This window comes from Sebastes fasciatus, chromosome 8 (genome assembly GCF_043250625.1).
Source record: "Sebastes fasciatus isolate fSebFas1 chromosome 8, fSebFas1.pri, whole genome shotgun sequence".
Taxonomy (NCBI): domain Eukaryota; kingdom Metazoa; phylum Chordata; class Actinopteri; order Perciformes; family Sebastidae; genus Sebastes; species Sebastes fasciatus.
The window spans coordinates 32333734-32355706 of NC_133802.1; the positions used below are offsets into that span (position 1 = coordinate 32333734).

At 42.7% G+C, this 21973-nt stretch overlaps 2 protein-coding genes and 1 long non-coding RNA gene across 15 annotated transcripts in view; 2 read left to right on the plus strand and 1 right to left on the minus strand.

Moving 5' to 3' along the window:
* chl1a (cell adhesion molecule L1-like a) overlaps window positions 1–14546 on the plus strand; it is a 72355-nt gene extending 57809 nt beyond the window's left edge. For 4 of the 12 annotated variants that reach the window (XM_074645127.1, XM_074645128.1, XM_074645129.1 and 1 more), the window contains 6 exons: window positions 2676–2714; window positions 4927–5040; window positions 5332–5493; window positions 5867–6046; window positions 8017–8089; window positions 14038–14546. In XM_074645127.1, the coding sequence (XP_074501228.1) occupies window positions 2676–2714; window positions 4927–5040; window positions 5332–5493; window positions 5867–6046; window positions 8017–8089; window positions 14038–14245 (776 nt within the window). In that variant the 3' untranslated portion in view covers window positions 14246–14546. Of the gene's footprint in view, window positions 1–2675; window positions 2715–4926; window positions 5041–5331; window positions 5494–5866; window positions 6047–8016; window positions 8090–8280; window positions 8354–14037 lie in introns of all 12 variants that reach the window. The other 8 variants (XM_074645130.1, XM_074645132.1, XM_074645136.1 and 5 more) reach the window with 6 other exon arrangements.
* cntn3a.1 (contactin 3a, tandem duplicate 1) overlaps window positions 1–21973 on the plus strand; it is a 356340-nt gene that overhangs the window by 153873 nt on the left and 180494 nt on the right. The window lies entirely within an intron of this gene.
* The window catches only part of LOC141773278 (uncharacterized), a 376505-nt gene that overhangs the window by 26433 nt on the left and 328099 nt on the right, over window positions 1–21973 (minus strand). The gene's annotated exons all lie outside the window — the stretch shown is intronic.

Genomic DNA, 21973 nt, shown 5'->3' on the forward strand with positions numbered 1-21973 from the left:
TATTTGGCAAATTTCTAACTCTTTGCAGTGAAGTCTGGAAAGTGAAAGTCAGAGGTTGGGGCAAGTTTTAACTGCTGATCCGTCTTAGAGAACAATACAGTGACTCTTCCACTGTTTTCCTCGGATAATCTCAGAAAAATAGTCTCTCACTGCATCCAGCTTTATTATAAGTACTTATGGGCTCTTTATAAATTAAACATGGACCTCCAGTCTGTTCAGCTTTTTCTGCATTTCCGGACAGTGTCTCTACACGACCTCTTTAGCACCCGAATAGCGTTGATAAATCATGGTGAAGTTTTCAGTCACATAAACCTTTAATGACCTTGGATGTTCATCAGGTTGTTGTTCAGGGTGTCATCCATTTCACCCGCAGGCTTTGTCTCGCCGAGTGAATTAATGAGCTGATAAGTTCAGGGAATGAAACCGCTGCTGTAGCATCTCTGATTCTCTTCTGGTCAGCTACAGTTTTCAACTGCTACTTGCAAATCCTTCTTTGTTATAACTATAGGACTGTCAATCGATTAAAATATTCAATCACAATTAATCGCAAATTAATCACACATTTTTTATCTGTTCAAAATGTACCTTAAAGGGAGATTTGTCAACTATTTAATACTCTTATCAACACGGGAGTGGGCAAATATGCTTGTTTTATGCAAATATATGTATATATTTATTATCGGAAATCAATTAACACACAAAACAATGACAGCTATTATCCAGAAACCCTCACAGGTACTGCATTTAGCATTAAAAATATGCTCAAATCATAACATGGCAAACTGCAGCCCAACAGGCAACAACAGCTGTCAGTGTGTCAGTGTGCTGACTTGACTATGACTTGCCCCAAAACTGCATGTGATTATCATAAAGTGGGCATGTCTGTAAAGGGGAGACTCGTGGGTACCCATAGAACACATTTACATTCACATATCTGGAGGTCAGAGGTCAAGGAACCCCTTTGAAAATGGACATGCCAGTTTTTCCTCCCCAAAATTTAGTGTAAATTTGGAGCGTTATTTAGCCTCCTTTGCGACAAGCTAGTATGACATGGTTGGTACCAATGGATTCATGAGGTTTTTCTAGTTTCATATGATGCCAGTATCTTCACTCCAGCTTTAAAACCGACCCCGGTACAACCTAAAAATCTCATGTTGCAATAGTGCGTTAAAGAAATGAGTAGCATTAAATCAACTTTGTGTTTATGCGTTATTATCACGTTAACTTTGACCGCCCCAGTTATAACACTAATTATTAAAGCTAAATATGTGTCAAATTGTATGTGATTATAGCGTAATTTAAATAGTTCTAATGGCACAAGTCTTTCTTCTTTAATCTTGTAGAAAAATAAGACAATCCTGGTTGAAATTGGTGCCATCTGTTCCTCTCAGCATATGCCTTCTACCACTAGGAAGTGCTAAAGTCAAAAAATGTTCAAATTGAAGCCACTCAGATTCTGTCTGTTACAGTTAAGCACTTTGTTAACACTCAATTTAACACTTGATTCAGCCAATCTGGCTGGTAGATTGACAACATTACCTTCCACCACTCAGTTTAGCCACATTTAGGCAGGTGTTAATTTCAGCGCTCCTAAATAAAACTGTGAAAATGAGTTCAGTGCAAAGTTGCTAGAAAACTCCTTCCTCCATTACTTGGCAAGAAAAAAAAAAAAAAATGAGCACATTATGAGATCATATGTTTCCACTATCTCTGAAAGTTTTTCATAAAATATATTAATTCCTCTCTGGCTTTTCTATATTTCCTCTGAGAGGCGTTGCATCTTGTAGGTGGGTGTCCGGCCTGAGAGCCATTAGATGCATTGTTTGTAAATATGGTTGAGTCGAGGCTCGGCGGGGAGATAAAAACGCTTCTGTTTTCGGAGCGCCGTCCTCGGGGCATGTTAGTCACCATGCAGCAGAGCAGATTTATGGACGCCAATAGCACGGAGCATGGGGCGCCATGAATTTCGAGTCGTTGATGGGGAGTGATGGAGTGACAGTGAAAAAAGAAATGAGTTAGTGAGCCCTTTTTAGATTTGTGATTGAATGAGCTTTTGATGCCATTTAGTCGGGATAAAAGCTCGGACAAACAGACTGACATACCAGAACAAAAGGAGGTATCAGCAGATGTGTGTTTGAAAGGCTTGTAATGAAAAGAGAGCAGCTGAGGTGAGGGACAGAAAAATCCCCCAGAAGGACGGGGTGAAGCAAAGAGGAGCCGGGGAAACTGAGAGAGAGAGAACAGTAATAGCCGTGTAACAGAAGAGTGTGGCAGACAGAGAAAAAATATCTATTTTTCTCCATCAGGTCTCATGAGATAACAACGCAGCAGAGATAAAGCGGACTGCAAACATGACAAAAAGCACAGAGGAGCATATATACCTCTTATAACCAGCCCCTCCAGAGATTAAATTATTTCTCCCTGGCAGAGCATTTGAACACCCGTGTCGTTATCGCAGACATTTGCTAATGGCTTGAACTTGAACGTTTGAAAAAGTTTAGTTAGAAACATAATAATCGAGACGTCTTCAGCTGCAGTCGGTTCAGGATTCAGCAATCAGAGCAGAAGAGTGTGTGTCAAGAGTGTCTGTGCCTGGTCTATAAACCTTAAAGCTGGCTTTCCATATATCTGTAATCTTCTGCTGTATTTCATTTTCTTTTTTTATCCCTCTGAAGATTTGTCTCCGGCTCCAGATGTGGACCCTGTTCAGAGCAGTATGTATCACCGCCTGCAGCAGCAGGATACACACAGAAGTAGTGGTAGAGATAGAGACGAGGCTGTAGACGTGTTTGTGTAGCGAGTAGCTGGCTGTATTCGTGTTTGTGTAGCGAGTAGCTGACTGTAGCCTCAGTAAAGGTTTGTCTAGTCCTAAAACCCTGAAATGAGTTTGCATTTTAGCACTTCCTGTTCACTCGTCTGGAAGTCAATGGGTTTTTTGAATGGATTGTAGTTACATGCCTGAAATAATGTATGTGGTTAACACACGCTGATTTTAACATTTTGTTCTACAATATAAAATGCGTCAGTAAATATCATTAACGTTGAAGTAGGCAACATTTTTTTGGCATCATTGGGCAAAAATTCCATAATAACCTTTCAGCATATTGTAATTTAAAGGGACTGTTTGTAACTTTTTAAGCGTATAAACGTACCGGGTCGGGACACATGCGCGCTCGCATATGCGCGTTTGCGTGTGGCCGCTGCCTGTGCTCCGCTGCCTGCTCGCCTTCACTCAGACAGCGCGCCCGCGTTCTCGCTCAGCTCGCTCCACCTCTAGACGTGAACGCGAGCTCACTCCACACTGCAGAAGAGTTGGTTTAGCTCTGAGAATATCTAGTGAATGTACAGTGGACGTTTGTGTAGAAATAAATGCCGCAGCTCCTCCAGACCAACAGAGGTTTCCCGTGTTTTGTGAAGTGACGGGGCTCTGCAGAGAGACACGTTATCGTCTCGTTACCGACCTGGTGCCGGTGTCTCCCTGCTCTCTCCGCCCGCAGCCGGAGAGAGCAGGGAGACTCAGTGCAGAGCCCCGCTGCTGAAGCCTGCGCAGGAAAAGCCAACACTAGGATCAGATCTAAATCATGTTCATGGAGAGACCTTCGTCTGGTCAGCTAACATTACTGCCAAGCAGGTGAAATATAGAGTGATATTGTGGTTTTAGCTGACGTGTGTTGCCTCACTGTTTTGAGCAATGCTCGTTCATGTATATTTAGAGTGAGCGAGCGCGAGCCCAACGCTGACTTTCGTTGATTTCACGGCCACAGGTGTCGCTGTTAACAAACATTTCTGAAAGTTACAAATAGTCCCTTTAAATGTTCTGAGAGAAAACTAGACCTCTGCACCTCCTTGTGGCTCTGTTTTCTAGCCCGTAACGGAAGACTTTGTGCCAAACGTGTGTTTGCCACAGAGATAATTTTCTGCAATAATCAAGAACCCAATGAAAAAATCCCATTGGCTTTTTGTGGAGGGAACCAGGCCCCTGTCCCCGCCTTTCCAAAAATCCCATTGGCTTTTTGTGGAGGGAACCAGGGCGATGCTAACTTCCTGGTTGGTTTACAAACAGACGTCATCCCTGGAGCACTCTATAGTTGTACAGATATAATTTGGGTAATTCCTGACGACAGCTCAGGAAAAACTGAATATTTCTTTGTCATAACGTGACAATTTGAATTTGAATTTGCACTTCAGATTTGTTATGTAGACCCGAACCCTACTGCAGTTACAGTGTGTTTACTATCAGTCACACTGTTCTTGCGCAGTTACTTCCATTAATCCAGTTTTCCCGGTCGCTCTAACAATCCCGCCTTCATGTAGTCTATAGAGCTTGCTTGTTGCACATTATGGAGCATTAGACCCGACAGCGTTGCAGCAGGAATCTAACATCTGAGGCTTCTCTTTCATTTCCAACCACAACTGCTCTCTTTCCTCTATTATCCCGGGCAATTCTACTCATCCTCCTTTAGGTATATATCGTCTCACACTCAACACATGCACAGCCGATGATATCCCTGTGATCTCATCTTCTATGTACCACCGTCAACTTTCAACTAACAATGGGACTCGAGACATGGCGTCGTTTCAATCTATTCTGATATTCGCTCATGGTGGGGAGGCGTCAGGAAATGCCAGCTTTGCTTAAGAGAGAGTGAAGACGAGGTGTCACTCCCGCCCACGATCTCTATATCTACCCCTTCACGAGCCAAAATCCAGCTCCGCTCAATTAAGTCTGGGGCCCGGCGTTGCCTTTTGAACTGTCGTCTTGAAGGGTTTCTGCTTGCTGCACTGTTCTCAAGCTGCAGGGGAACCTATTTGCCTCCGCTAATCCTCTTTTCCTGCCTCCTTTTCTCCTTTTCTCTCTGCCTGTCTTGTGTTTCCCTCTTTCCTACTTATTTTCCCTCCTCCTCCTATTTCTTCTCTCTTTATCAGTTCCAGCCCTGTTGAACATAAGCTCTTATGTGAGTGACACCTTTGCCAAAATCAGCTGGACTGCCGGAGAAGAGCAGCAGGACTCGGAGCTTTATGTGGCTTATATGAATAACCGTAAGCTACTTTCCCTGTCCCCGCCTTTCCAAACATTGATAGGAGTTTTAGGTGGCATCATGTGTAGGTGCAACTGGGAAGGTTTTATATAAACATCTAAAAATACATTATAAACCATGGCTACTTCCATCATTTCCATGATTGCCTCAACATGTGTTGTGATGTATTTAAAGTTATATTTAGTACAACATTTCAGTACTATTTATTACTTGGCAATAGCTCTTCCTATCTTTTCTTTATGATGCTAATACAGACTTGCTGCTTGTGCACTTCTTGTGCTTGGCTGTGTAGGTGATGGTAACTGGCGGATTTCAGAGGCTATAAACGCTTCTCGAAGTTTCCACGTAATTGACGGTCTCAAACCTGGGACGGTGTACACCGTGCGCCTCATGGCCAAGAGGCTGCTCGATAGCGCTAGCATTTTCGAAGACGTTTTCCAGACTCGAGTCAAAGGTGAGAGGAGGGTGAAGGCGTCACGCGGTCAATAGAGTAGAGTTTAGTGATTTGAGCTCTAACCTGCCATAAAAATTGATATTGACTGTGTTGAATGTGTGAGTTTATTTGTTTTTCCTGCATCTCTGTGCATTTGTTTTTTTTCCTATCTACTATTCTCTCAGAAGAGACAGAGTGTTATAGCTGAAGGGAATGCGAGTCAAATACGACGTGAGAACATCCTCTCAAACTAGAATCCATCATGTTTTTTTCTGTTTCCAGTCAAAGATAAAGTTGTGTGAGGAGCGCTTGAGGGGACTGTCATACTCAAACAGACCAACGTGCAAAGTAGATTCTTGAGCTCTGCATCTCTTTGCTGTTTTTTTGTTCGCAGATGCTTTAGGTCACGGGAGCAACTCTTCGACCCAGGGCTGGGTCATCGGGACCATGTGTGCCGTGGCGCTCCTCACCCTTATCGCACTCATGGCCTGCTACGTGCGGAAAAACAAAGGCGGCAAGTATGCAGGTACGCCGCCGCCGACCCAGCGACACGTCACGTTCTCCATGGATAAAGGTCAGTTAGTCTTTGACCAGGGTTGGGTCACCTTGTCGTCTCGCTTCAGGAAGTGAACCAAAATTCAACTCATGAAATGTACAGTACATGTAGGAGATATCAGTCTGACTTGGTTATAAGCAATTTAAAGTTACTATGAGGAACTTGGTCAGCACTAAATCAAATCATATGTAATCCACGTAATTGTGTACCGGTAACTATATATAGAGGCGCATAGGGAGGAGGTCGGGGTGGATGAGTTGGTCAAAAAACACCTGATTTTCACCAATGAGACCGGTGTTTGTGTCCTATGTGAAACCAGATGTCAAAGTTAATTTACTATGTAACTTCCATACTTAAGTTACGCCACTTCCGGTGTTATTTAAACCCAAACCGCAATATTTTCCTAAACTTAACAAAGTTGTTTTGTTGCGTGTAGGAAAACACGCGAAAAATACGTTGTTGAAAGTCATGCTGAGCGTCCCGAAATAAAAGGGAAATTGGTGTCTATGACTATTTCACAAACTGCCGTGAGACTGTGCTGTGTCATCGGTGCCACCGGGTGGGATTCTGCCCAACAGCAGCGTCTTCTCCAGGCAGGAGCGGAGCTTCTCGCCTCGCTGCTCCGCCTCGCTACTCCGCCTCGCTGCTCCGCATCGCTACTCCGCATCGCTACTCCGCCTCGCTGCTCCGCATCGCTGCTCCGCCTCGCTGCTCCGCCTCGCTGCTCCGCCTCGCTGCTCCGCTGGAGGCCGTAGTGCTGGGCCCGCTGGAGGGAAGGGAGGCAGGGGGGAACCAGAACCAGGACGGCGCTGGGCAGACTGCCAGACCCTCCTGCAGTAAAACAAGAGGTTTTCTAAAGGGACTCTGGTGCTCGGAAACGCCTTTGTCTACAGGGACCGCCAAAATCAACACAAAATTCAAGTTCCTCGTAGCTTTAATTATCTCTAAAATCTTTAAACATCATCAGTTTTACAAAGAGATGCTTTGAATACAATTTTGGTTGACCTCCTGAAAGGATGAAAATGTGGGCTTCAACCCTGACCTCCCCACCCCGTTTGGAAATGCGTCATGCATGCATGTTGGACAACTACTAATGCTAACCATGCCAAGCCCAATGTAACCCCAAATGAACTGTCCACAAGATGCGTGCTGCATTGTGAAATCATTTGTGTGGCCCTGTTAGTTCTGCTCGGCACCTCTGATTCCACACCTTGTCAAGCCAGACGAGTGAGCACCAGCTGGCTTTGTTCCACACCTCCTCCACCTCCTCACCTGTGCAGACCTTCCTGGCTCTTCCCCCTGCACCTTTGTCGCTGTGCTGTATCAGAGCCAAATTCAGTCTCACAATGGTGCCTATACCTGCAAAGCATCCCCTCGCTCAGTTTCCCCTCCTCTCAACCTGCTTTAACCGCCTTCTCCCCCACCACTCCACCTCTTTGCCTGCAGTAGATTTTGACATGAAGCACTGAATATTTCATCAGCTCCTTTGGATTCCCCCCTTTTTTTGCCCATCCAGCTCTTTTCATGAAACCCCTCTTTTGTCTCTCTTGAAAGCAACTGGTATTTTTTAGAGCATATTTACACAAAGAGCTGCTGTGTAGCACTTTGGGAGGACAAACACAAGAGAGGCTTTCAGTGTGCAGACTTGATGGGATGTTTACACACATTTAGTTGGTCTCAAAAGCTTTTTTGGTTTTGATTTTTGAAACTCCTATATGCACTCAAGTGATGTAAAAGTTCAGATCATTCCTGTACACTTACTTAAGCATTAATGTTGAGTTTGCAAGAATCGTCTGACAGAAAATCCCTGAGGCTGATTAAAACTAACAAAAGGCAGATGCTGTTTGAGTTAAAGACACCATCCTTTATAGTTATTTGAATTTGAGGCATTACAAATGATGTGGTGTCCCAACTGTACAAGTAATATGTCATTACATCTGTGGATGAAAGTGCTGCTCTCTAACGACGGTGCTGAAATGTCCCCGCAGTGAAAGAGAAGGAGGACCTCCACCCTGACGTGGAGTCACAAGGAATGAATGATGACACCTTCTGTGAATACAGGTGAGCTGAACCGCCGCTCTGCAGGAGGACAGCCACGGCGCCAAAAGTGTGCTGAGGAAATGACATTTTCAGTCTCCTTGAAATGCGTTTGTGTTGTAGACAATATTAATCTAACAACCATATGTTAAATATTTTCTGGCTCATTTGTCATTTGTGTCACTGTAATGTTTTTCTCTCCCGTCGCCAAAAAGCAAACGTGAGTGCATTCACGAGCTTTACGAGGATCAGCCGACAAGCCATTGTTCTCGTCATTTACTGGGCTAGGTAATCGTACGGTGTAGTTAAGAGTAGTGAGCAACAAAAACATGTGCTTGTGAATTATGTGCTTTTATTTTGTAGTCAGATTCTGATCTGTGTGTGTGTGTGTGTGTGTGTGTGTGTTAGCTTGATCCTGTAGGCACCAGTAGCTTGTTTTATGTGTTTGTGTGTGCATGCATATACTGTATATATAGCTCACGACAGCCTGTGGTATGTTTTGATTATTTCACAGTTATGAAAGCTATAGACACATTCCAATTTAAAATAGTTTTTTTATTAAAAAATAATAATGTTCACAATGAAATCGTCCCTCCTGCCTGCACATACGGAGGTGGTTGCTATGGATTGTACACTAGCAGCTTTTATGTCTTTTTCATCACATGCTAGCGTTATATTGATTTAATTATTTGGCTCTTTATTTAGATTATTTGTATATGTTGCCATTTATTGTGCAACCACTGAGAAACTGTTCAGCATCAGTAGGATGACTTTGATAACTGCTGGTACCAGGCTGGCCTTTTTTTTGTGAGGTGAAGCTCTGGTGGAGAGAGAGGTTTCACACTTGTGGCCACTTACGGCCATAATTTCTCTCTGGTGTCAAAACCAGGCGGCAATCTCTGGTTCTGGGGAGTAAAGCCGATAAAGAAGTGCCTTAAACTTGCATTATTTCTAATATCCAGCAGGGGGCGACTCCTCTGGTTGCTAAAAGAAGTCTGATTGTATAGAAGTCTATGAGAAAATGAGCCTACTTCTCACTTGATTTATTACCTCAGTAAACATTGTAAACATGAGTTTATGGTCTCAATCGCTAGTTTCAAGTCTTCTTCAATACAGCATGATGTTCATTTAGTAAATTATGGTCCCATTTAGAGTCAAATAGACCATAAAGCAGGGGATGCTTTAGGGCGGGGCTACCTTGCGTTCATCAGCAATCATCATCAAAGTTAATTGTAACATTTTGGTCACCTAAAAATGTCTTATTCAGCGTTTGATTTGTACGTAGCTCCACCCTCTCAAGTCACTTTTGGTTGCAAATAACCAAGATGGCGACGGCCTAATTGCCAAATTTGAGCAACTTGGGACACGGCGACTACGTCCACTTCTTATATACAGTCTATAATCAAGTCCTGCATCAGATAGTTTCTGTATGGTAGTGCTGCGGAGGCAGTGGTTAGTGTGTTTCTGCTGCATTCCTGCTTGCTTGCATATTGCTGGTCAACATTGTGGAGCCTCCTCTTCAAGTAGCGCTGCATGTCGTTCAGCCGGCAAATTGTTTTCCTGTAGCTCAATCCACTCCTCCATAGAAGTTAACCTTAAATGTCTCCATTTTGTCCCTTGTTTTAGCTCACTAGCTGTGTTTCTTTGTATCTGTAACCTGTGCCGTGTTGGCGGAAGTGACCCTGATGCTAAGCAACCGTGACAACACATTAGTCTGAGAGTGATACTGAAGTATATGGATCAACGCAAGGAAATGCATGCAATGCAATGCAAACTTTCAACGTATTTTCAAAATGCAGAGATCAATAAGGTTCCCAAAGGAATGAATGAACTTCCTGATGACTCGCTTGCATACACAGAATGATTGAAGGATTGAAGGCAAGATAAACCAAAAAGAAAGCATGCCAATACATGGTTTCGTATACATGTGTCAAACACATTAAGGTTTAGTTTTAAGCACCTCTAATGTAGAAAGATGAGCCTGGATTTCAATGAAACACGAAGAGCTGCTGTCTGTTGCTGTAGTTCCTCTGCCCACCTGGTGTCAGATTTACCTTTAAACCCTCATTCACCTTGTGAATTATGGTGCATGCTGTGGAATATCTTCAATTAATTGCTTTAGAAGCTTCCACTGCAGACACGCAGATTGATTCTATAGATGTACAGTTAATTCCTGACGGAGAACGTCTTACATTCAATGAAACAGGCATAAACTAAGCACAGCAAATGGGCGGAAAACGAGCCTTAAAGCCCGAAGCAGACAGCTGTTGTACTTTATAATAGCTGTTGAATTTCCATTGTTTGCATTGTTTAGCTGCGACGGTGACAGTTTAGGGAAATGGGCTGAATCCTGTTTTGCTTGTCAGCGCAGCAGCGACTGTGTGACAAAGGCGTGTTTGTTTGTGCACACGCAACATAAAATCACCTAAAATAGCCTCTTCCGTCCACTTTGATTCTGCTCGTCATCGTATTATTCAGAACATGATTACTCACCGCTGTGTGCCAATTGCCTTCCTGTGATTCTCGCCAAGACTATAATTCAGTTGAACAGGAAAGAATGCATCGTCTACAAAGCCCTGTTCAGAGATTAAAGATGTAGTAAGTAAGTTGTTTTACTGTCCCGTAGCTTCAGATGACTATATTTGTGTGAACGGAGAGGGTTGTTGATCAATACCACAGACTCAATGATTGCTGTGCAGATGCTGAGGTGGCTTTCAGACACACTTTAAGTGTTGTTTTCTGTGAGGTTTAACACTGATGGAAGACGATGATTCAATATGATCACACATCAACATTCAGTGTCACGATTATTTTGTGTTACGTGAGATCACTGTCTGTCTGATCTTATCTGACTTTACTGTCTTTCAGAGGCTGTAGCAGGTTCAGTTTTAGAGTTAGAGTGAAGGTACAGCTCTTATATGAAACTAGAAAACTGAATGCATCCATTGGTAACCGTTGTCATGCTAGCTTGTTGGGAAAGAGGTTAAATAACGCTCTGAAGTTAAGTTTTGGTGCGAAGTAGCCATTTCATTGTAGTGAGACAATTTTTTAAAACTTGACCTCACTGTATAAAATGACCTGTTGTGACCTCTAGGATAATCACAGCCTCATGAAACTTTACAGACACAAACTAGAGACCTAGAGCATTCAGAGGATGGATGGATCAAACTAGAGACCTAGAGCATTCAGAGGATGGATGGATCAAACTAGAGACCTAGAGCATTCAGAGGATGGATGGATCAGACTAGAGACCTAGAGCATTCAGAGGATGTATGGATCAAACTAGAGACCTAGAGCATTCAGAGGATGTATGGATCAAACTAGAGACCTAGAGCATTCAGAGGATGGATGGATCAAACTAGAGACCTAGAGCATTCAGAGGATGGATGGATCAAACTAGAGACCTAGAGCATTCAGAGGATGGATGGATCAAACTAGAGACCTAGAGCATTCAGAGGATGGATGGATCAGACTAGAGACCTAGAGCATTCAGAGGATGGATGGTTTACCTAGGTAGATTGACAATAAGGGGGTTTCTGAGCAGTTTACACAACAGAAGTGCTCGCCATCCAATCTCCGAAAAATGCAATTCTTGCAGAAATGTCAAATGTTTTTGATCCCAAATCACAGCATGGCTTTTTCTATGGTGTTCCTCAAGGTCTTGGTGACTTAATCGTTGTATTGTGGAGGGATTATTGATCACTTTTATCAATTCTCAAGTGATAAAAAATAGCTAAATTTAGCTCTAAATCTGTGTAACAAATGGTATCAACCCAAAAATTGCTGAAACAACTTATGAGACATAATAGAGCATGGAGATGACCATCATGTACTTCTATCATAATGTTCTAAACCCGTATACACTTTCACTATTTATTTTAATTAATTAATTCATGTTTATTCTGATTTATGACTCGGACAACTTGACACTCAGTGCTGAGCTGTATATCAAATGAATCTTCAGGTTCCCAGCTTTCAGATGATGTACACCACTTCTATGTGACATCTACTGTTGACCTGCTATCTCCCCCTAAAGACACCGTGGACCACCCTCAGAGGGGTCTCAGAGGGTTAATAGATATTGTGCTCTTTATTGAGCTCTGACACAAAGTTCACGTAGGAGCACATAAGGCAGAAGCAATGCTAATATGAGTTTGTGAGTTGATGCAGATGTTTGGCTGCAGCTCAGAATGCCTCTCATGGTTGGTTTCATGAGGCTGCCCCCCCCCCCCCCCCCCCCCCCAGAGTGCCCTTAGCCGTACTATGATGTTGTTTTCCCGGCTTTAGAGCTGGATTCAGGGCTCTCTCGTGCCCTTTGAATCTCTGACGGCGATAGACCACCCACTGGTATGCCACGTGTCGGGGGAGCTGACAAGTGGTAATTACGCTTCAGACGACTTCTCTCTGGAGCCGGACCCTCTCTGCTGCCCGCCTCGCCCCGCTGTCCACTGCAAGAACAGCAGGTGTCATAGCCGGAGTGGGCTGTTAGCCAGCAGTGTGAGGCAATTTGTAATTTTTTTTTTTTTTACCCCCTGCTCCTTTTTTTCTCATCTTCATTTTCATGTGCAAATAAGGAGACGGCAACAGATGTGGAGAAGTTTTCCTGCAGACACCTTTAAAAGTAAAATAAATACAACTTCAGGTGGAAAAAAAACAAAATCCTCTTTCCACCTGACGTCTCTGTGCTGCCCCCAAACCAAGTCAGCATGGGTCAACGGCAAGACAAATTTAATTACCTTGTGCCTGGTGATGTGCCTCCATCTCTCTCTCTCTCGCTCTGTTTGTGAGGCTTAAAGAACAGCTGAGACTGAGCTGGATCCCGACCAAGGTCCTGAACGAGAGCCGGGGCTCAGCGGTCCCGTTTTATCACCGTATTCAAAGTCAGTATGGGCGGGCTGCGGCGGCGGCCGCTATGGCATTCCACCGCTCTCAGATAAGAGGCACTTTATCTTCGGCGCTCTGGAGTCGTCAGAGAAAGAAGGTTTGATAAGAGTTGAAATGCGGACCTTATGTGGCTTGCATGGTAAACGGCCTCGTGTGAAATAGGACAGATAAGATAGGTTATTAAAAAAAAGAAAAACCCTCTGTGAAGGAGACCCGATTTGTAATCTTGGCTTGTCTCCGCTTTAAAAACGCTGCTCAAAATGTCGCACGTGTACTTGACAGAGGTGTCAACTACAGTAGGCCTCAAATGGCGCTATCATATAGCAGAAAACCAGGGCGTCGTCTCTGAACGCAGACGCTGTGTGTTATGAATACTAAACCTAAAGGAACGAGAGAGAGAGAGGGGTGTGTTACCAAACATGGATGGTTTAGGGAATTAGAAAAGAAAAATACCCTCAGTGTTTTGAGGTGACCCTGCGTCTTGTAGTGAGACACCTGCGAGTTGGCCAGTTGCCCAGCCTTAAATTGGCATCTAATCTCCTCGGCCCGCGTGTGGGCCCCTCGGGAATACCAGGAATGACAGGCTGTTTGTCTGGGATTGCATATGCCCCACCTCTTCCCCCCCCTTTCTCAATCTCAGCCTCCCCCCTCCTCACACACACACACACACACACACACACACCTCCCACTCATCTTCTTTCTCACTGGCAATTTCCATCGCTGGTTCTAAAGAGATTTGAAATTGCCTTTGGTCTTGAAGCCTTGGCAATTAGCAATTAGTGAAGTGATTGTAGTAAGCCCTCCCCGCCTCCCTTGTGCTCTCTTTTTTTCCTGCTGTGCCGCCGCTGCATCCACCCCTGCCTACCACCCGTAGTGATGTATTGGAACTATATAAGAACTCGCTTTGTGGCTGGGAGCGTGTTTGTGTGTTAGTGCAGCCGAGCATTTAATAGTCTATATGTTCTGTATGCTGGTGTATTCAGTGTGTGGTTATATGTGTGATTGTGTGTCAGCTCTCTTAGTGTTGAACGTACGCCCTCCTACCCCTGACCCTGACCATCCCTCTCTTTTGTTGTTGATGATGTCAGTGACAGCGAGGAGAAGCCGCTAAAGGGCAGCGGCTCCCTGAATGGCGATGAGGCGTTGGGGGACAGCGTCAGCAGAGACAGCCTGGGCGACTACGCCGACGGCGAAGGGGAATTCAGCGAGGACGGCTCATTTATCGGAGAATATTCGGGACCCAAGCACACAGGCTCGTTTAGCGAGCCCAGTGGACCCAGACCAGTCACTGCATAAAGCCAGGCTCCGGTTGAGACGCTCTACTTCAAATCCTTTCAAGATACTTTTTAAATTCAGCTTCCCTGGCATTAAATATAGCTTCAATAGCCAAATATGGAGGGTGGGGGGGGGGATAAAAATGACTAAAATGTGCAGAAGTTTGGCCCATTGACTGGAAGGGAAAGAATACACCAGCACCATACACATCAGTGTGAAAACCATGTGAGTCTTTGTACATACTGTAAGAAGAATGACCTGTATCATTTGACTTTTTCAAGATTTTATTAATGATAATAAATAAAGTGTTTTTGTACCACAATCTTCAGCTTTGTCTATTGATTGGCTTCTTTCACAAAAAGGCAGAAGATCATCACTTATTTCCTATTAGGGCTGCAACTAACGATTATTTTCATTGTTGATTAATCTGTCGATCATTTTCTCGATTAATCGATCAGTTGTTTGGTCTAAAAAATGTTGATCAGTGTTTTCCAAAGCTCAAGATGACGTCCTAAAATGTCTTGTTTTGTCCACAACTCAAAGATATTCAGTTTGCTGTCATAGAGGAGTAAAGAAACCAGAAAATGTTCACATTTAAGAAGCTTTTTTTCTTAAAGGTCCCATACTGTAAAAAGTGAGATTTTCATGTCTTTTATATTATAAAGCAGGTTTAAGTCCTATATAAATACTGTGAAATTATCGAAAACGCTCAGTCCACGGAGAAATACACACAGCGCGTATACAGAAACTGTGCTTTTGAAACAAGCTGTCAGGATTTCTGTACTTTTGTGATGTCACAACTGTATCAACATTTCACAGTTTTAAATGTAAACATTCTAAATGTGTCCCAGTTTATTTCCTGTGACATCAGACTGAGAGGAAGTAAACATGGAACAAGCTGTTGCCTAGCAACGCAATTCCGTTGCAATTCCATTGAAATGTGCTAAAATGGAGCGTTTCAGACAGAGGGTGAATACAGATATATCCAGGCAGACAATATATGGAGGAAAATAAAGTTTTTTTTAATATTAAGGCATGTAAACATGACACAGGAGCTGGACAAGATGAACCTGTCATGGGGAGAGGCCCAACATGCTGCCAAGGACCGAATACAATGGAGAGAGCTCATTGAAGCCTTATGTCCCATAGGGGATGAAGAGGAATGATGATGTAAACATGTTCTAGTAGAAACACAAAATACAAGTATGAACCTGAAAATGAGCATGATATGGGACCTTTAAAAAATTACTCAAACCGATTAATGGATTATCAAAATATTTGGTGATTGATTTAATAGTTGACACCAATCAATTAATCGTTGCAGCTTTAATTTCCTACAATATAAGAAAATGTCTGTAAACTGTGTATTTTTACACATTGGATGAGAATAACACATACAGTAGAGATGTATATGCATCTACAGCCTGTTCATTAATTTATCATACAGTGGAATCAATATCAGAAAGGGTGTCTATTTTATCTACAGTATATGTTATTTTTAATATCAATGTTAATATGCAAACGTGTGAATGTTTATCATTTGTTTATAATCAAACTGCTGATGATAACTCGTATATCATTACATCAAACATATTTTGGAACTTTTTTATTGCTTCTTACATCAAACAGGAGACAAAATTATAAACGTAAGAACAACATTAAAGGAACAGTGTGTAACAATCAGGGGGATCTGTAGGCACAGTCTGATATCAGAACACTGCGTCCATAGCAACAGTCTGTTATAAAGAAATAACAGCGCATAGAACGCAGTGATTGACCAATCAGAATTGAGTATTCAATAAGTATGTTTTCTTTGGTGTATAATCACCTGAAAATAAGAATTGTTGGGTTGCCACTCACTGTATATCTACATAGGGAGAGGGTCATCTTCACGGAGTCCGCCATGTTGCTCCACCATGTTTCACCGCCGCCGCTCTCTCTCTCTTGCTACACCACTCACTTCCCTCGTACGTACACACTCTACGCACTGGCTCTGATCCAAATGACCTCCTACAGCTCGCTCTGGAGAGGGACATTCACAATTTCTCGTCGGCCACCGTAGCCACCGTCAGAAGAGGCTTCATTTGGCTGTCTACAAACTCAGCACCAGATACCGCCAGAACCTACACAGTCCCTTTTAATCAACTTCCCCCAACCATGCCCCCGGTCGGTTGGGGGAATTACAGCAAGGATATATAAGTTGTTTAGCAGGAAGGTTAAAGTGATGAGTGTTTTGGTGCATTTATCTCTCATGAATACATTTATTTAAGGAACTTCTCAAAACTCTAAATTGGTGAGCTTTCACCTTAAGGCCCCAGTAATGAAGAGGAAGTGTCGATACTAAAGCAATTTGTCATACTCATATTTGTTTTGGACTAATTTTAATCATGTGCTTTTACTCTGCTGGATATCGCTGTATGAATCACTCTGCATTCCTTTAAAACCATCAGGCAGCTGGGCTATTTATTATCTGGAAATTAATAATGTCGGCTACCTCCTTCCTAGTTTTTATTTAATGCAACGATTCATCAGTCTCTATTTGCTGCTCCCTTTTTCTGTCATTTAAAAAGCAGCCAGTTATTTGGTAAGTTCACTTCACAAGTAGAGATGTCCTTCCACTGAACATAGAATATGAATATATTAAAATAAATTCCTGGGTGCTTTGCTATTTACAAAATTATACAGCAAATTTTGTTCACAAACTTGAGCACAAAGCGATATCGGAATGGTACAAACATATCTGAACTAAGCTCGATATTCTCCCAAAGGTCAAACCCCCAAACTATTTTTTTTCCGCAATACATGCAGTGGATCCTCACATGCATAATGCACGCTGCTGAAATATTCATCAAGGACAAAATAAAGTTGAGATTTGTCCAATTCAACGATCTTACTTAAACAGATTTAATAAAAGTTTAAGATCTTAAAAACAAAGAATATTCCTGGAAACCAAAGAGAGCCCATCAGATGTGCAACTTTGTCAAATCACAGCAGGCTGCATTGGGTATTTAAGTTAAGAGGACATTTGGTCTATAGAAATGCAAAACCGAGAAACTTTAACAACCAAATTGCATGTCGCATGAGTTCCTTTGAAGATATTAAAGGCAAGAATCCTCCCGCTCAGTAAACAACATGAGAAAACAATAGTCAACAATAAGGAGAGTTTTCACTTCAAAACCAAAAAGTACAGAAGTGGTCATATGGAAGAAAAGTGCAGCTCTGAAATATAGCATTTTAGTCAATCTCTTTCCCATTACTTGGTTCAGATAATTGGAGCCAGGTCCCATGGCTCCAATTATCTGAAACAAAGCAGTGTTCGTCTCTCCCCTTCAATTTCTGAGGTGAAAATATAGCACCTTTGATGAGGCAGAAATCCCAAATAACAAAGATGAGAGACGATCGACTCATCCATCATTTGGTGAGAGCGTCTGAAACTTCCCCTCTGATTCTCTCCATTGTTTCTGAGCCTTTCAATAAGCAAAAGCTCAGAGGTTCAGAAGAATGTTTTTTTTTTTAATTTATTTACCATATTTGTTTGTCCCAAAAATCCAAAACAAACCAAAAGCGAACGACTGAAACATATAAATTCATCATGCATTCAAAGGCAGGAAGATGCAGTCTTTTTTTAAAGGACAACCCATCATAAGACAATGCTTATTTGACTTTATTTCAGCTTCCCCTTGTTCAACTCCTCTCACTTCTGTCACCGGACTTATTTGCACATCTCTTATCTTCCATTTTGTAAACACAGCCTCCTCGCAGCTGCACGGTCCGTCTATAGCCTCGGGATTATAAATAGGCGGTGTAGCCGCAATCAAACCAGACTTGGGATAGTGGAGTTGAAAAGCACTCCATGCCTCATGGCAGCAAGATAAAGGTCATTTAAAGAGATAATCCCTGTATTGTCGGGGATTACGCCCTCATCCGTTCTAAAATTGCTTTCTCCGTGGAACGTTAAAACCTCTAAACAACAACAAAAGATTACTCTAGTCAAACCCTCCGAGTGTGACACAAGCAGCTTTTTTGCTCCGTTAAATCTATTTGGAGGACGTGCAGGTGACCCTTTCATAAACGTTATAATAGCCCCGTTTTGGAACAAGCAAAAGTCAGGACGTTTATATCATCTGGGTCCGTGCAGAGGGCAGAACTCCGGGGTCTGAAAAGTGAACTTGCATTCTTTCTAACAGCCAGCAGGGGGCGACTCCTCTGGTCGCAAAAAGAAGTCTGATTGTATAGAAGTCTATGAGAAAATGAGCCTACTTCTCTCTTGATTTATTACCTCAGTAAACATTGTAAACATGAGTTTATGGTCTCAATCACTAGTTTCAAGTCTTCTTCAATACAGCATGATGTTCATTTAGTAAATTATGGTCCCATTTAGAGTCAGATAGACCATAAAGCAGGGGATGCTTTAGGGCGGGGCTACCTTGTGATTGACAGGTCACTACCACGGTGTTTCGTCTTACAACTTTGACCCTTTAAAAGTGTGTTTTCAGTTCATGAAAGTCAATTATAACTTTTGTATAGTTGTTTTATAAGTGTCTTATTCAGCGTTTGGTTTTACTTAGCTTCACCATCTCGTGTCACTTCTGGTTGCAAAAAACAAGATGGCGAAAGCCAAAATGCCAAACTTGAGGCTTCAAAACGGCAGTGTACAAACCAATTGGTGATGTCACGGTGACTACGTCCACTTCTTATATACAGTCTATGGATCCATGTTAAAGGGACAGTGTGTTGAATTTGGCGGCATCTACAGTAGTGGTGTGGTTGCAGATTGCAACCGAGTACCCCTCTGCTCACTCCTCTCTTTCCAAAACTGTGTTAACGCTGTTCGCCTCACTCGGAGGCCATCCTTAACATAATAAAAACTACTTTAGGAGCAACAGAAGACAGAAGCACTACAGTGGCCTTCAGGTAACATTAGAATGAAAGGCTCTCTCTAGAGCCAGTGTTTGGTTTGAGCAACATGGCGGACTCCGTGAAGAGGACCTGCTCCCTATGTAGATATGAAGGACTCATTCTAAGCTAACGACAACACAATTCTTAGTTTAACGTGATTATACACTAATGAAAACATAATTATGAATATTATATTCCATTTCTGCAAATATAATTCCTTTAAATGGAACAGCCTTGTTTTGTTGTGTGGTGTTTTGCTCACGTTGTCGCTGAACATTCACACACAAACTCATATATCAGAGCTCAAAGCGGATCACTCCTCTTCAGTCCGTTTGATCAGAGCTGATATTTAGACTAAGTACCCTTGAAATTGTCTGGTGGGAGGAAATCGATAGCATACTGACACACGCTGTGAGTTCAGCCCAGTAACCATCTCAGCGTCTCATCAACTGAAGATGCTGCAAAGACAGGACTCCATGCAAAGACTGTAGCATGCAGAGAAGATTTGTATTTGCTCAGAATGTGAGATACACTGTTATTACCCAGTCAAGAAGAAGGTGGCACAACGGCCATGGAGATCTCATCAATAATGAACACTGCCGGGTTCACCCAGAGGGGAACTGTGACAGGTGTTTGCGGAGATGCTCCTATATGGAAGACCTTCTTCTCTTTGGTGTTGTTGGTTTTTTTCCGAAGGAATACAGTTTAATGCATTTGCAGAAGAACCCGCATAACGAGTTAAACCAATGTCACGGCTCCCACATCCTTAAAGGGACAGTCAGTCAGCTGGGCCTATTGAGGATCTCAAGGATGAGCTTTGAGCACTTTACCAGAGAGAGGGGTTAAGAGGTTGGTAGTGAAGAGAGGTTGAAGGTTATTTGACTATTTATTGAAACCTGCTTCAGCAGCATTGCAGATGAAGAAAATCAGCTCAGAAAGACGGCTCATGACCTTGACTCACAATCAGAAGGGCGGTGTTTTATCTTGCATATTCCTCCAGTGGCCTTCACTCTTTGTCTGAATTTTTTTTGAAGGGGATGTGGGATGAATGCCCGGGCTTACCTTTTTTATTGAAAGCCAAAGCAGAGTAATGAGAAAAAGACAGCCGTCGAGCGAGACATCAACGTCTAGACCCGCGTTCAAGAGGCTGCTATTACAGAAGTCTAAAATGTGTTTTTGTCTCTTTCACTAAATCTTCCTAACCCTGTACCTTCTATTGAATCCACTAGAATAAATCTAAATGGCATCAATATGTGAAATAAAAGTTCTCCTATAGTCGCAGTAGCAACCGGTCGCCTGAAAATGTCTTATTCAGCGTTCGATTGTACTTAGCTTCACCTTCTCGAGTCACTTCTGGTTGCAAAAAAACAACATGGAGACAAAATGCCAAACTCGAAGCTTCAAATCGGCAGTCTACAAACCAATGGGTGATGTCATGGTGACTATGTCCACTTCTTATATACACTGTATGGGTAGATCACCGAAAGAAGGTATGAAAGAAAAACCAACATGTCTTTGTGATCACAAGTGCTAAGTTTCACTTTTGAAACATAGTTATTTTAAGCCAAAACGCAATGTTTTCTTTGTTACCTAAACCTAAAGAAGCTTTTTTGTTTGTGTACATTCATTTCATTATCATTCACTCATTTCATTCATTTTAAGTTTCGCTTTCACTTTTACATTGTAGTAGGCGTAGTAGTCTCCTAATGACCCACATCTATGGGGCTTAGAGCGACCGCTAACTCCTATTTAATGGCCTGATAACAGTCGGATCAGGCGGTCATATGAAAGTCTAAAATGTGTTTTTGTCTCTTTCACTAAATCTTCCTAACCCTGTACCTTCTATTGATTCCACTAGACTAAATATAAATGGCATCAATGTGTGAAATAAAGGTTCTCCTATAGTCGCAGTAGCAACCGGAAGAACTCCTCTCTAATTTCAGGTCTGAGGCGTCCTTTTGTCATCTCAACATGGCGCTACATTCACCTTCTGCTAAAATTAAATTTGTCTCACTAGAATGCAAATGGAATGGGATGATTCTGCATACAGAGAATCCTTTTAGTGGGCTATTATTTCCCTGGTAAACTGCTTTAGATGCAAGCCCAGACACTCTCAAATGCCAGCCAGCAACTGAGTGGTTGTTTGTGTATGTGTATGTGTGTGTGTGTGTGAAAGAGAAATAGAAAGAGAAAGAGAGGGGTATGAGTAGAGCAGGATGAGGCAGGGACACTCAGCCATGGCAGAAACTAATGAGACATGCATCGGTAATATGATTACAAAGTCAGCCTGGCTGTGTCAGAGACCAGGGGGGCGCTTTCGAGACATCTGCACAGGACAAAGTGGACGCTGGGATGTTTCGGTTTGTACTGCGTCACATTACTCTACCTGTACGTGAGTGGCAGCGCCTACAGATGGTGGAAATGATGCTGTCATTCAGATAATGACAACACTCGCATCAACAAAATGGAGCTTGATGAATGGTGATTTGAAACGACTCAGGTGCGCGTGTCATTAAGGAATACAGTCGGGGCCCTTTTAGGCCCTTTTAGTTTGATCCAGCAAAAGGATTTCATCGAGACTACTGCTGGAGGATTAGATAAGAGGACTTGTAAGTGCTGTGTGGGTGGAGAATAATTCTCACCTTCCTTTCTTAGCCCCGGGCTGTCAAAGCAACAACTTGGCACAAAACCACAATCCGCAACACACAATAAGTCAGCTCGAAAGTCCCTGCGACAGAGCCATGTGAGCATCCCCTTGACTCGCACACAGCTATAATCAAAAATGACTTTCTTATTTGTTCACGTTTGAACACTCCACCTGCTCACCCACACTGATGTTTTTAATGCTAT